The following is a 12,902-nucleotide window of genomic DNA, read 5'->3' as shown; positions in this document are numbered from 1 at the left end:
CCAGCACGGGGCAGTGACTTGAGCAGGCAGAGCAGAGGTGATTACAAACCCGTCTCCACCCACCTCCAGGGAAGGGCAGGCCCAGCGCACCAACACAAGCTTCCGCTCCGGCCTGCAGTCTGCTGACAGGGCTTGAAACCAAACTAACACCCCCAAGTTTTTATTACCTTGAGCTTGGCTCTAAAAATCACATGAAGAGATATTGCACCTTAAAATGTCTCTGCACTAAAAACATTTAGTCAGACCACGGAAGGGGTAGGGATGTCCGGAGGCCCAAGGCCCGCCCTCTGGCCCTGCCCATCTGAGAACAGGCGCCCGAAGCTGAGGTCACACAGGCGGTGAACTTACCAACCTTGACATGCAATTTCCCGGCCTTTTCCTGCGGAGTAATTCCGACATTATATATAAATAGAGCAGTGGAACACTTACGTTTTCTCCTAGACCTACAACATCAATACATATAAATAAATTCTAGTGTTTTTATTTTTTCTTGGGGGGGGCGGGGAAGAAGGGAAGTACAGGGAGAGAGGAATGAGAACAGGTGACCTTCTGTTTGAATTTCTCTGAAGTACTGTCAACTGACGAGGGGCAGGCTCACCTGAGGGCACATCTTGCATTGGTAACAGCATCCAGGCCTGTTCTGCTCAACGTCACAAGAAACTGTTTTCCCCTTGACACATGGTATGCGCCAGCGTGACGTGTGTGTGTGTGTGTGCGTGTGTGCAAGGACAGGCAGAGGTGACAGTGACCCTGTGGGTCAGCCCGAGGCTGATCCTGACTCATCTGGAGATGGCTGGAGGAGGGTGGGGGGGGGGGGGGGGGGGAGGAGGAAGCAGACAGGAGACACAGGCTGGAAACTCCATGTGGGCAGCCCTTGGGGCGGGGCAAGACTCAACGGTGATGAAGAAAAAGCGACAGGGAGTGGGGTAGAGGCCAGGGCGGAGGGGCTGGGAGCTAGTGAGAAGCAGGAAGGCCTTTCCGCTGGGCTGTCCTGGCCAGATGCCGACAGGAATGAGCAGTGGCGTTCTGTGCTGAGGGGCGCTGCACCCCGGTCTCGCTCAGACCTCAGCTGCTTCCTCCCGGGTTGCATCCCGCAGCTCGCGGCCCGCACCTGGGGACCGCCTGCGTGATGGCAGATCTCAGGGGGTGGGGGGCAGGCAGCAGCTCCCACAGATGGGAGATTCGTCAAGGACCCCCGAGAGCTTGTGAGGAACTGGAATCCCCCTCCTCTTCCCTCGGAACGATGGCGTTACAGATGATTTATCCCCATTTCTGATGAAAAAGCCAGAAGCCCAACCACCGCGGCCCATGCAAACGTTCTGGAAGCAGCAGCCCTGTAAGAGGATGTCCTTCCCGAGAAAGCCTCGGAGGCGTGGTCTTGCTCACAGTGGGGACAAGCCACTGGGGTCCGGCCTGCTGGTCAGCTCAGCCCTGCTCCCCACACCCCAGCTTCCCAGGGTCTGCTGTGGGAAGAGAGAAGAGGAGTGAGAGAGGCCCCTCCTGCCAGCTGCCTTAGGGAGCACTGTCTCTGTTCAGAGAGCAAACAGGTGTCCATGCGCCCGTCAACGGCTCCTCTGGTGAGCACGAGGGCTGGGGAGAAGGCGGGAGATTCAGAGGGGACCCGACAGCCTCCGGGGCAAGGTGTGGGCCCCGAAAGCCCAGCACAGCTCTGCAGCCTAGCGGTGTCCGCTGCGCCATCGCAGCCAACCTGAAATACAGCGGCCCCACCATTCACCTCCCGGGCCTGGCAGTCGGCACGGCCCCGGGCTTCAGAGGAGCCGGGCCAGCAGCGTGTAACTCTCGTGTGAACGCGTCACGGGCCTCAGCCACGAAGCCACCACCTACCTACAGCTCCGCTCACCGCGCGGCCTCCGAGGCGGCGGTCGGACGAGCAGAGCGCTCCCGATCACGTCCTTGGAACCCCAAAGGTCCACCCACCAGGGGCAGGGGCACATTCTCAAGAGCCATCTCTTAAGCTCTCGCAGCGATGTGTCAAACAAGACAGAGGTAAAAGGAGACCACTGGGACCGCCGAGGGACAGGGAGAGGAGAGCGAGGAACGTAGAAAAGTTCAGCTATACAGACGGTAGCTGGCGTTGGTTTTCCTTTCCCCTTTGTAAAAACCGTAGCTGCTTCTTAAAACAAAAAGCCTTCGGCTAAAATGACCCTGCTGCCAAACCACCGTGCCAGGGGAGGGGCGGGCGGGCGGGTCTGCACGGCACGGAAGGCGACTCCAGTCACGGGGGGAGGGGGGTCGTTGCTCTTGTGTTTGGAATCAAAGCAAGCAGGTCGATGCCGTGTATCCACAGTGCGCGCTGGCTGACGTGGAGTGGAGTGGAGAGCTCGCAGGCCAGGCCGGGTGGGTGGGCAGCGGTCCGGGCCGCGGCGTCCCCGAGGGGGAGGCAGGGGCACCAGGCGCCTTCAGGCTTTGCTCTCCTCCACCTTGACGGCCCGGGGCTTGATGGCTCCGGTGCGCTTCATCTGGGAGGGGGCCGAGGGGGCTTCCTGCAGCTTCACGGCTCCCAGGCTGGGGCTTTCATCCACTCGTTTTCCCTTTGGACAGGGAGAAGAAAGTGAGGCCGAGGCAGAGACGCGTTCAGAGACACAGTTCCCACTCCTTGCCTGCTCCCGAGTTGCAGAGGAAAAGCCCATCTACGCTGTGTCTGCTTTGGTCAGAGGGCAGTGCAGGGGCGGAATTCTGGGGCCTTGCACATACATGCCAGGCAATCGCCCCACCACGAGGCAGTGGCCGCAGCCCCCGGGGGACCACACGAGATGGCCTTCCCAGCGGGCAGCCCGCCACGTGGCCCCCCCGGCCCCCTGCTGTAGGCTCGGGGCGCAGTGATCCGCAGAGGCAGAAAGGTGCAGGTCTTCGGGAGCCATCAACGATTCTGGTACCGCGGCTGATGGGAAGAACTTTTCTAAACCAGCGCACCTCGGGCCCCAAAGGCAGAGGCCCCTACACAGACTCCAGTCCTGCAAGCCTTGGGACCACCCAGTTATCCCCGGAGGGGGCAAGCGGGGCAGATTTGCCCCAACTCCCACTGTATAACTCTTCCCCACGACCCAAGTTTGACCTCCAGACTCCCAGTCAGGTTCCACTTCCACAGGCCTTGTAGGTGGCGCCCCCACCCCCCGGCCCCGCGGAAGACGTCCCTGATGACAGCCAAGTCCAACCACTCAACTCCAGGAGAAAGCTCCCTCCGGTCTCCTAGCCCCCTTCTCCCCTCCTCCCGGTTGCTGCTTTGCAGTTCTAGGGATGGAATCCAGACACCCCACCCCTACCCTGGAGAAAGCTCTGGAAACTCATCCCACAGGACTGGGAGTGGAGGGTGACGGTGTGAGCACCGCTCACTAAGACGCAGGCCTGACCTGCGCTCTGCAGCCCGCGTGTGCTGTAGAGGAGGAAGAGAAGAGGCCCGTGGGGGAAGATACCGAGAGCCACTCCTGCCCGAGGGAGAGCTCGGGCCTCGGCCGCCCGCCCAGACACAACAGACACCACACACCACGACTACAGCTAGCACGAGCACATACCCGGCCTCTAGAGCTAACCCACAGACCTAACCACGTCTCCCAGAGCGCCACGACAGCCCAAACGGCTGGCCTAGTGCACCTGGTGTCTCATCCTCCCTTCTCTGCAGGACAAGGAAGGATCCAGAGGCCCATCAAGAAGGAAAAGGCCTTCGCCAGGAGGGACTTAGCCGCTCAGCCCTAAGTGCCGGGCGTGTCTCTGTAAAAGGAGCGCTCCGTCAATTGGACAGTCCCTTCTTTGGCGCTGGGAGACAGGCCTAAGTGTCCAGGGCCGCAGGGTCTGGAAAGCCGTCTTCTACCTGTTGGACGTAGTGTCCCTGCACAGAGCCCATGTTAACTGCTGATCCAGAGGGCTTCCCACTGGGGCTAGCAGAGCTAGGCCTGCAAAAACCAAAGGCAGGGTGAGAATACACATGTGTCACCAGAGACGGAGTCAAAGCCGAGCATTCACAGGAGGTGCAAGGAAGGAGGGCCCTGTGGCCGGGGCACCTGCTCTGGACAGTTAGAAACCTCGCAGATGGAAAAAAACAGACACGGCACAGCGGGGAATGCAGAAAGGGGGAGGTGCTCGCCACCGTCTACCCTGCACTTCCAGGAGACCAGCTGGGAGGGGCGAGCGGGCGGGCGGGGGGCCAAGGCCCCTGCCATGGGCAGACACTGCCCATCCCTAGGATTTGGAGCAACGCGATGCAGCGCCCAGACAGAAGGGTCTATGAGCCGGACCCCGAGCTAGACTAGGGCTGAGCACTCCTGCAGTCCCGGTGTGTGCACGCACGCACGCATGCACACATGTGGGAGTAGGAGGTAGGGCAGCAACGGGCCACAGGGGTCCCATGTCTTTGTGGACCAAGGTGCAGTTCTAGGCAGATCTCCGGGCTCCAGGTGGGGGGTGCCTGGACCCTGTGCTCGGGGCCACCACGTGCCCACGGCCATCTTGAGATGGCACAGCCCTAGAGTTCCTGATTAGGGGGAAAACCCTTCTCGCCAAGCCTGACTCAGCGGCCCCGTTCCCCAGCACCTCTCAGCGCCCCCAGGGGCAGAGGCTCCGCCCACGCGGTTACACAAGCAGCACAGAACTTGCATTTAAACCTGTGTGTAAACGTGCTCCAGTATGCTGCGTGTGCACGCACGCACACACACATGCGTGCAGGGTACGAGCACAGAGCCTTAAGTGTGCCAGCATACAAGTGTCCGACCACCAAGCCCCGCCTCAGTCTCTCCTGTATGCTTGAAGTCACCTCTGGATCCCTTCACACAGCGGTTACTGCATAGCGCAGGGAGTAAGACAACGGAAGGTCTTTCCGGTGCACAGAGGGCCGATGGCTGCCCGAATGTCCGGTGCCAGCTCGACCCAGGTCCCACACGTGGGCGGGGACCCGGGGCGCGGCAGGGCGTGTGCAAAGTGCAGGGGGGGCCAGGGATGCCCACTTGAAACAAGACGACACTCAGGCCCGTGCCAGCACGGGGAGCAGCGTCTCCACCCTGACCCAACAGGAGACCCGGGGGGGTCACTGGAGGCAGAAAATGCCGTGGAGGAAGTCGGAAGCCCCACAGGCCCCCACAGGGGAAGGGCGGCTCTGTTCCCAGCTCCCCCCCCCCACGGCTAACGACGTACGTGCGTGCGCCTCGGTGCTGACGCGCGGGCCCCTCCCTTGCTCCCGGGCCCCCAGCCCCGGGCACGGCTTTACCTGTAGGTCTGTGGTGAAGGCGCAGAGCCTCCTGTAGGCACATTCTGTTTACTGTCGGCAAAGTGGAAGCCTTTCAGGTCCATCTGAGATGACTACAGGGAAGGACAAACAGCGGGCGTCAGCTCAAGGCCACAGGGCCTTTCTGGCCCTCGGTGACCCACCCGGGGCAGAGTGGGCCGGGGCCTCTGTGGCGCGGGAAGGCCGCACAGACTTGAGGGCGGCCACCTGGACCACCCCAAGCCTCCACCCGGCCTGTGCCCCGTGCTTTCTACCTCACTGCCCGGAGTGCAGCCATCAGGGAACCCTTACCTCTCTGCTGGTGTTCAGGACCGGCGGCTGGGAGCCAGGGGGAGGGATCCTCCGAGGAGCCCCGACAGAGAGGCTTTGTCCCGGCGGCAGCTGAATAGACTGTGGCAGGATCAGTGGCTGTTGCCCAGAGCCATACCGGGGTAGCGGCATCGTCAGCTGTCAGGAGACGGAGACATCAGGAATGAACAGAGGAGAGAGAGCTAACGAATGAAAGTGTGCACGCACACGTGCACACATACACCCATACATGCACACACACACACCCACGAGCACAACTGCACAGAGCACACAACTCTACAGTGCAAGAAAGCCCCTCTATGCCTCTTGAGCCTTTCTGCCTTCACTGAACAAAGCACAAGAGCTGGGGAAGCCAGACAATGACGGGACGGTGCATGACACGCCATATAGGTGCCCAGAACACAGGACGGGCTGGGCCTGGCCGGCACGCACACGCACACGCGCAGGCGCACACCAGGCAGCGGCCTAGAGGCCTCTCTAGGCCAGGCAGGCTTCTTGGGAGTTAGCAGCCACACGGTGCCCCTAAGGACGAGAGCTGCACACAAAGTGCTTTTCTGCCCTGGCTTTGCCTCAGTGGGCACTGACGAGACCAGCTGGCGACAGGGCTCCTCTGCAGCCCGCCAGGACAGAGCAACCGGGCTCCAGAGCCTCAGCCACCACAGGGGCCAGGCCAGGAAGGGGGAGGAGGCGGAAGTGGGCGTCCCAGGACAGGGGGCAGAGCTGGGCCACGTTTGTCTCTCAGTCACGGTCCTCTTCATCTCCCTGCTTGAGTCCACAGTGGAGGGTCAGAAGGATCTATTGGCTTTGCATCACTGAGACGTGTGGCCAGGGCTGAAGGACACCACTTCATGCTTGAAGTGCAGCTCGGGGGGGGGGGGGGGGGGATCGGGACAGGGAACAGTGATGGACGAGACCATTTTGGAGAGGTCCCTTGGGCTGACATGCACTTGTTTCTTGGGGGTGCTGGTCCTAGTGCTTGAATTCAGGGACTGGGTGGTGCTCCTGAGCTCTTTGTGCTCAGGGCCAGTGCTCTACCACGTGAGCCGCAGCTCCTCTCCTGGCCTCTCTGTGGTCAGTTGGAGATGAGGGTCTCAGATTCGGCTGCTCAGGCTGGGCTCATACTGCAGCCTCGATCGCAGCCTCCGGAGCAGCGAGGATTACCGGGGTGAGGCTCCATGCCTGCCTAGCGTGCATTTGGAAAGACCACGGCCTGGCTGTTGTGGGTGGACGGGCGGGCTGGGGAGGCCCGGGAGGCAGAAGCGGGGCTGCTGAGGCACTGGTCAGCGCGGGTGGTTGGGTGGGGAGTTGAGAACTAGTGGCACTGCGTCCTCTGTGAGGGCAGGGGAGCTGGGAACAGGTGGGGGTGGTGTGTGCTGGGGGCAGGGGCGGGGAGAAGCCCAGCGGCACAGTGATTTGGACAGGGCAGGACTGGGGCACCGGGATGCCCAAGGATGGATCGAGGCCATTGCTAAGAAAGTGGCCCCAGGGAGGGGCCGGGGCGGGTCCACCACTGGACCTAGGAGACTAGAACGGGGGTCTAAGGAGGAAACTGGGACAACGTGCCGAAGACCACGGTGGCACAGAGCACACGTGTGCTGATGGGAGGAAGGGGGTCGGGGGTCTCCCCAGTGATGGGAGGACTCTGCAGCGCAGCACCGGGCGGGGAGGGAGGAGAGTCTCTGGAGACAGGCCAGGGCGGGGTGGGGCCGTGGGGAGGAGGCCGTAGTGAAATGGGCGGGGCTGACCGGGCCGCAGCTGTGCGTGTGCCCGGTGGCTTGGAGAGATGACCTGAGGTCTGCAGCTGAGGGGTAAAGAGGGGGGCGGGTCTACAAGAGGTGGGAGGGGTCAAAGGGCAGGAGTTAGGATGCTATACTTGAGGCTGTGCCAAACGACGCTACCGGTAATTGCCAGGGCTAGATGGGCTGGGGACAAGCTCCCAGGTGCAAAGCCCACTCCAGGGCGGCCCAGCTGAGCAGAGCCGGTGGTGCTCTTCTCACTGGGCACTGGAGGAGGGGATGGAAGGGTAGGGAGCGCTGCCTCTGGGGCACAGCGTGTCTCGGGAGGAAGTGGTGTGGCTAGATCGGGGCACGCCAGGGATGACAGGGCAGAGGCGGCCACACTAACGGGCCCCGTGTTCAAGGACGGAGCAACAGATCTGACCTGTGGGAGCTGAGAGTCCAGCATCTGGGAGGCGCCCAGTCCAGGAGCCTGGCCCAGCTGCCCCTCGTAGACCAGGGCCTGGTTCCCACTCAGGGGCTGGTAGGGGGAGCCAGACTGGGGCTTCACCATCTCCAAGGGCTGCATGCCTGGGAATGCGGAGTACGGAGGCTTCAGGGCCGTGCCTCCAGAGAGAATCATGGTGCTGGGTGGTGACAGGCTGGGGTGCATGTACACCTGAGACCTGCAAAAGCCAGGCAGACGCAAGCGTCAGGAAGAGGGCTCAGCGCGGCCAGGACCCCCAGGGCTGAGCAAACCAAGTCGCTCCTGCTGGTGTGGAGGGCACCGAGGGGCAGGGCATGAGGGAAGGCGAGCGGCAGACTGGAAAGGGACGAGGTCGCAGCGGAGCGAGTGGGGGCAGCTGCAGCACCGCCAGCTCTCACCTGAAGGGCTGCAGGGAGCTGAAGATCTCCTGGGACTGCGACACGGGCAGCCCGCCCCTCAGTCCGAGCTGGGCCTGAGCCTGCAGAGACGTGTGGAGAGAGATCGGGATCTGCTGGGCAGCGGCGGCCTGGGAACGGGAACCCGGCGTGAGTACGGCGCCTCCATGAGTCCCTTCCTCACCCCTGCCCTGCCTAGGGCACACTGCACCGCAGCAAGGCCTGCGGCACAGTGCGTAGTTACACCGGAACTCTGCACAACACTGAGAATGAATTCTAGCAACACATCATCAACAGAGGTGAGCGTCAGAAGCAAGGCTGAGTTAAGGAGAACGCGTGCAGTGCGATCCAATCCTATGAAGAACCGTCTTCCTACAAGCGGCGGCTCGTGCCCGCGACCCTAGCGGCTGGGAGGCTGAGACGGAAGGATCACGGTCTTATCGCCAACTAAGCCAGCAAAAAAGCTGGGAGTGGAGGTACACGCTCCAGTGACGGAGTGCAAGAAAGTCAAGCGAGAGCGCGGGGCCTGAGATCAAGTCCTAATATTGGTACCAAAAACGGAAGAGGAATGCGTCTGAGACCGGCGTGGCCACGTCGCGTTCCCCGTGGTGGATGCAATCTGGGCGCAATCTGCTCGGGGAGCAGTGCCAAAGCATGACCCCCGCTAGGATGACCCCGCGGCTGCGGTGCTCGGCCACAGGAGGGGAGAGTCAGCCCTCGGGGGGCTGCGTGGAAGGACCACGCCAGTGTGCAGAGGGAGACTGCAAGCGCAGCCCTGCAGCACCGACTGACCAAACCCCTGCTCGCTTCTCGAGATCCTCCTGCTGCGCCGTGTCGGCGGCCCCGGCCCTCCCCTCCACCAGGACCACGCATCACCGAAGCGAGCCGTCTGAGCTAATGGATGGAAATGAAGCGGGGCCCGGAGCCCGCGCTCCCTTCCTCCTCCTCTGAGGCGGCCGGGCCGCACACGCAGGGGCCCGTGCTGTACCTGACTGGGTGGCCGGCCTCGCTGCCCTCACCTGCTGGTAACTCTGCTGCTGAGGTATGGTCTGGGGAACCAGCCGGGGCTGACTTGCAAACATGTGGCCATCCAGGTACAGAGGCGGGAGGTGGCTGCCTGGAAACAGAATCCAGACAGGTCGAGTCACTGGGCTGGCCGCTGGCGAACACAGCCAGTCCTCTGGGAGGACAGAACGCATGTGGGGTGCACCATTTGGTGGACAAGGCAGGGGAGCGGGCAGTGAGCCATCGATCGCTCCCACCTCACTGCTCCCCGGCCACCCCCGGCCTCCAAAGGGCTCTGTCCGGGCTGGGGCTGCCTCGGCCTCTCAGTCACGGTCCTCTTCATCTCCCTGCTTTGAGTCCACAGTGGAGGGTCAGAAGGATCTATTGGAACTGCATCATGGAGACCGGCAGCGGGACCCTCACAATCCCCACGCTAGGACAGACGCCGCCCGGCTGATCCCAAGCACCTTCCAGACCAGGCCTCTCGCTTCAGGAGCGGGGCTCAGAACGCCGTGGCCCAGCCTGAGCCGCTGGCCGTGGTCAGGGCACACACTGCCTACGGCACGGGGGAGGCTGTTAGCAGCCTGGAAGCAAGCGTGCCTCCCGCGTGCCCCGTGCGTGTGTGAGCCAGTGAGCCAGTGCGCCAGGGCGGCACCGCGGCCGGCCGTGCGGGGCTCCCTCCCACGGAGCAGGGAGAGGTCCGCGCCCGGCTCGGGGAATGCCATACCTGGCATCGAAGCAGAAGGCGCTACAGAGGCCACGGGCATGGGCGGCATGGACACTCCACCAAAGGAGCTGTAGTTGACCCCGTTGGAGGCGCCCACAGAGGACGGAGGCTGGAGGCCGGAGCCCGCGCCTCCGGGAGAGCTCTGCTCTGGCAAACTGGGGGAGTTCTCCCAAGCTTTGCGTGCAGACTCCATCTTTGGAAGCAAGAGGGGAGGGGTGCGAATCACTACCAGGACGGCAGGGGAGAGCGGCACCCCGAGCCCTGGGGGCACACGGGGGCGGAGAGGGGGCGCTCCCGTGTGGGCCGCCTACCTTCAGCGTCAGGTCGGCGGTGGGGAAGGACATCGGGGACAGGCCGATGGTTCTCTGGATGTGGTGGTCCCGCCGGAGAATGGGAATGCTCGGCGCCAGCCCTGCCTGGAGCAGGGACAAAGGAAGGCGTGAGGCAGGGGCGAGGCCCCGGCCAGGAGAGGAGGCCCCGGCCTGTGCCGACGTGTGTTCTGAAGGTCAGGACCAATCACCCTCGCTCTGAATCTTGTGACAAACAGGGCCTTCTGAACACAGTGGGAAACCCAGCGGCTGGGCCTTCCTACGGGACCCACGTCCTCCAGCACAACACAACAGTTCTGACAGGACAGACCAGCCCCCTTTGCAAACCTATGTGACCCAAATTCATTTCTGCCCCATGCCTGGCACCGTGTGCGGCCCTCGTCCTCGCTCCCAGCCCCCCACGGCTGCCCAAGGCCCCCTCCCCTCAGTCGGGAGCTCTCCCCAGCTCCCACCCCGGGCCTGGGGCTGGAGAAGTCCACTTACATTACTAGCCAAGGCGTCCTGAAGTTTGACAACAGGATTCCCTGCGGGACCCGAGGCAGAGCCCGGCGGCAAGCTAAAGTCAGAGTCCTGGGGGGAAAGGGCAGGGAGCGCCCCGTTCAGCTCTGCCTCCCCCGGGGAGGCACGAGAGAGGCAGGCCCTGGCTCCCGCCCCGCCCGCCTGCCCGCGTTCTGGGGCCAGCTCTGTCTAAGCACACCACACAAGAATGAAAGAAGGCCTCACTTTTGGACTGACTCCGAACTCAATGGGCGGCACAGGCAGCACGGAGTCCACGTGGATCTCGACCCCGTTCACCGGCGGGACGCCAGCCCCCGGGAGGCGCTCGGCTCCCTCGGAGCCCTTTCTGTTTTTCAGAGAGCGCTCATTGCCGATGGGTCCCGGGCGGTGCTCCTTGCTCTGTCCCGGGCCTTGTTCCGAGTCCTGGATGGGACAACAAAGCGACGGAGACGCTTGCTTGTCGTGCTTCCACATGCCCTGAGCACGACAACGACACGGCCCCTTCTGCCCAGGCCTGGCCACCGGGAGAGGGTTGCAGGCTACCTTCTGCTCGGGCAGCTTCTGAGCCTGCTCCTTGTGGCTATCGGCCTTGGGCTCCGCCAGGCCCGGCCCGCTCATCTCCTCCGGCTTCAGCGTGCCGTACGGGGAGCTGCGCTGGGAGGAGGTCGCCGATGACTCCCGGGACTCGGCGCTCAAGTCCACGCCACTGTCGCCCTGGCTACTCTTAAAACCCTGCTGTGCAGAGCACAAGTGGGTTAGAGCCCTGCACGAGTGTCCGGGAGGCAAGCTCGAGAGCGGCATCACCCTGGCCCCCCGCCGCTAGCCGAGTCCAGTCGGAAGCCCAGTCCCGGCCTGCTGGTGGGGCCACGGACGCACACACAGCTGAATGACCACCGACAGCGAGTGAGCCGCCCCAATTCCTCTTTGCATCCCAGGCGGGAGGGTGACCCCGAGGACCAGCTCAGAGGAGCCCCTCGTCCAGCTCCCCACCCCCAGATCGCAAAGACTGTGCATGGCAGTAAGCCGGGGCCGGGGGAGGGGACTCCAGGGCAAGGTCCAGCGGCCCTCACCTCGGAGGAACCAGGCTCGGCACTGCTGAAGGCGGTCACGGCCTTTCTCCACGAGTCGCCGGCTGCAGGCTGCACAGGGAGGGCTGCCAAGGGGGCCGAGAACCGGGAGTCAGAAGGGAGTATGCGGTCCAGGCAGACACGCTACGGCTCTAAGAAGCTCTCTTCTCCTGCCCTGCGTCCCACACCATGCCAACCACTCCGCAGGGGCTGGGCCTGGCACACGGGCTCTCTGAGGGCAGCCTCAGCGTCCAGTGTCTCATGGGCTCTGTGGTGCAGACAGCAAGCCGCGGCCGAGCTCCCCAGCACCGCTGCGGAGCTATGGATGACCTGTCACTGAAGCTGGCGCGCCTTCCAAAATCCCACAGGTGCTCGTCTTGGAAAGGTCCAAGCAAGGGTCGCTCCGATTTTGTAAGCTCACAGAGCCCTTAGAGAATCAGACTAAAGCCAGACACCAAAACCCAGAAAATACCACGTGCTGTTTCAGGATCTGGGGACCCCTGGTCTGAATGGTGACCTCGAAAACCTCCCTGATCAGCTCCTTGCCAGAAGAGGCAACACAGCCAAGTGGGCAGTGGGTATCTGGGGACCTATGTATGATCCCATCACTCCCCACACCACCCAACAAAGCTGTCCCAAGCGTTTGCCAACTGCCATCTTTCCTTTACCTTCTGGGACCCCCAAGGATGGAACCTCGGGCCTCAATATCCTAGGCAAGTGCTCTGTTACAGGGCTTATCCTCAACCCCTATACTCAACCGATGTGAATTTGCAATGCATTAGTACCGTGGCTTCTGCTGGGAATCTGAGGACGGGTGACAGGCGGGGAATCGGCTTACTGCTGCCGGCTGTCTGCAGTTGAGACACCTCCCAATGCATCTGCTGCTCTGTGTAAGAACTGGCTCTAAAGCCAGGTACCAGTGGCTCATGGCTCTAATCCTAGTAACCCCAAAAGACTGGCACTGGAGAATCTCAGTTCAAAGTCTTAGAATCTCCAACTCCAAAATAACTATCAGGAAGCTAGGATGGAAGCACAGTTCAAACGGTGAAGCCACAGTGGAGTGAGCAAGCTGCATGTGGGAAAGGCCTCGAGTTCAAACCCCAGGACTGGCCCTCTCTCTCCCTCTCCCTCTGA

General features: G+C 62.6%; 1 protein-coding gene and 2 non-coding genes across 6 annotated transcripts in view; all 3 read right to left on the bottom strand.

Annotated features, from left to right (window-relative positions):
- Positions 1-817: 817 nt before the first annotated feature.
- The window catches only part of Prrc2b (proline rich coiled-coil 2B), a 71,329-nt gene continuing 59,244 nt past the window's right edge, over positions 818-12,902 (bottom strand). For 2 of the 4 annotated variants that reach the window (XM_048345199.1, XM_048345216.1), the window contains 13 exons: positions 11,772-11,854; positions 11,245-11,436; positions 10,927-11,124; positions 10,687-10,773; positions 10,186-10,290; positions 9,875-10,067; positions 9,162-9,259; positions 8,146-8,273; positions 7,706-7,946; positions 5,528-5,683; positions 5,219-5,310; positions 3,830-3,911; positions 818-2,552 (listed from right to left, as the gene is read on the bottom strand). In XM_048345199.1, coding sequence (XP_048201156.1) covers positions 2,421-2,552; positions 3,830-3,911; positions 5,219-5,310; positions 5,528-5,683; positions 7,706-7,946; positions 8,146-8,273; positions 9,162-9,259; positions 9,875-10,067; positions 10,186-10,290; positions 10,687-10,773; positions 10,927-11,124; positions 11,245-11,436; positions 11,772-11,854 — 1,787 coding nt within the window. In that variant the 3' untranslated portion in view covers positions 818-2,420. The remainder of the gene's footprint in view (positions 2,553-3,829; positions 3,912-5,218; positions 5,311-5,527; positions 5,684-7,705; positions 7,947-8,145; positions 8,274-9,161; positions 9,260-9,874; positions 10,068-10,185; positions 10,291-10,686; positions 10,774-10,926; positions 11,125-11,244; positions 11,437-11,771; positions 11,855-12,902) is intronic. The other 2 variants (XM_048345206.1, XM_048345225.1) reach the window with 2 other exon arrangements.
- LOC125341441 lies at positions 6,280-6,363 on the bottom strand. Its single transcript, XR_007208981.1, has one exon. It is a non-coding gene; the product is annotated as a small nucleolar RNA SNORD62 (small nucleolar RNA).
- On the bottom strand, positions 9,467-9,551 carry LOC125341435. The gene has a single exon (XR_007208980.1). It is a non-coding gene; the product is annotated as a small nucleolar RNA SNORD62 (small nucleolar RNA).

Source organism: Perognathus longimembris, chromosome 1 (assembly GCF_023159225.1).
Source record: "Perognathus longimembris pacificus isolate PPM17 chromosome 1, ASM2315922v1, whole genome shotgun sequence".
Lineage (NCBI taxonomy): Eukaryota > Metazoa > Chordata > Mammalia > Rodentia > Heteromyidae > Perognathus > Perognathus longimembris.
The sequence above is the reverse complement of the archived record's forward strand: the minus strand, read 5'-3'. Positions and strand labels throughout refer to the sequence as shown.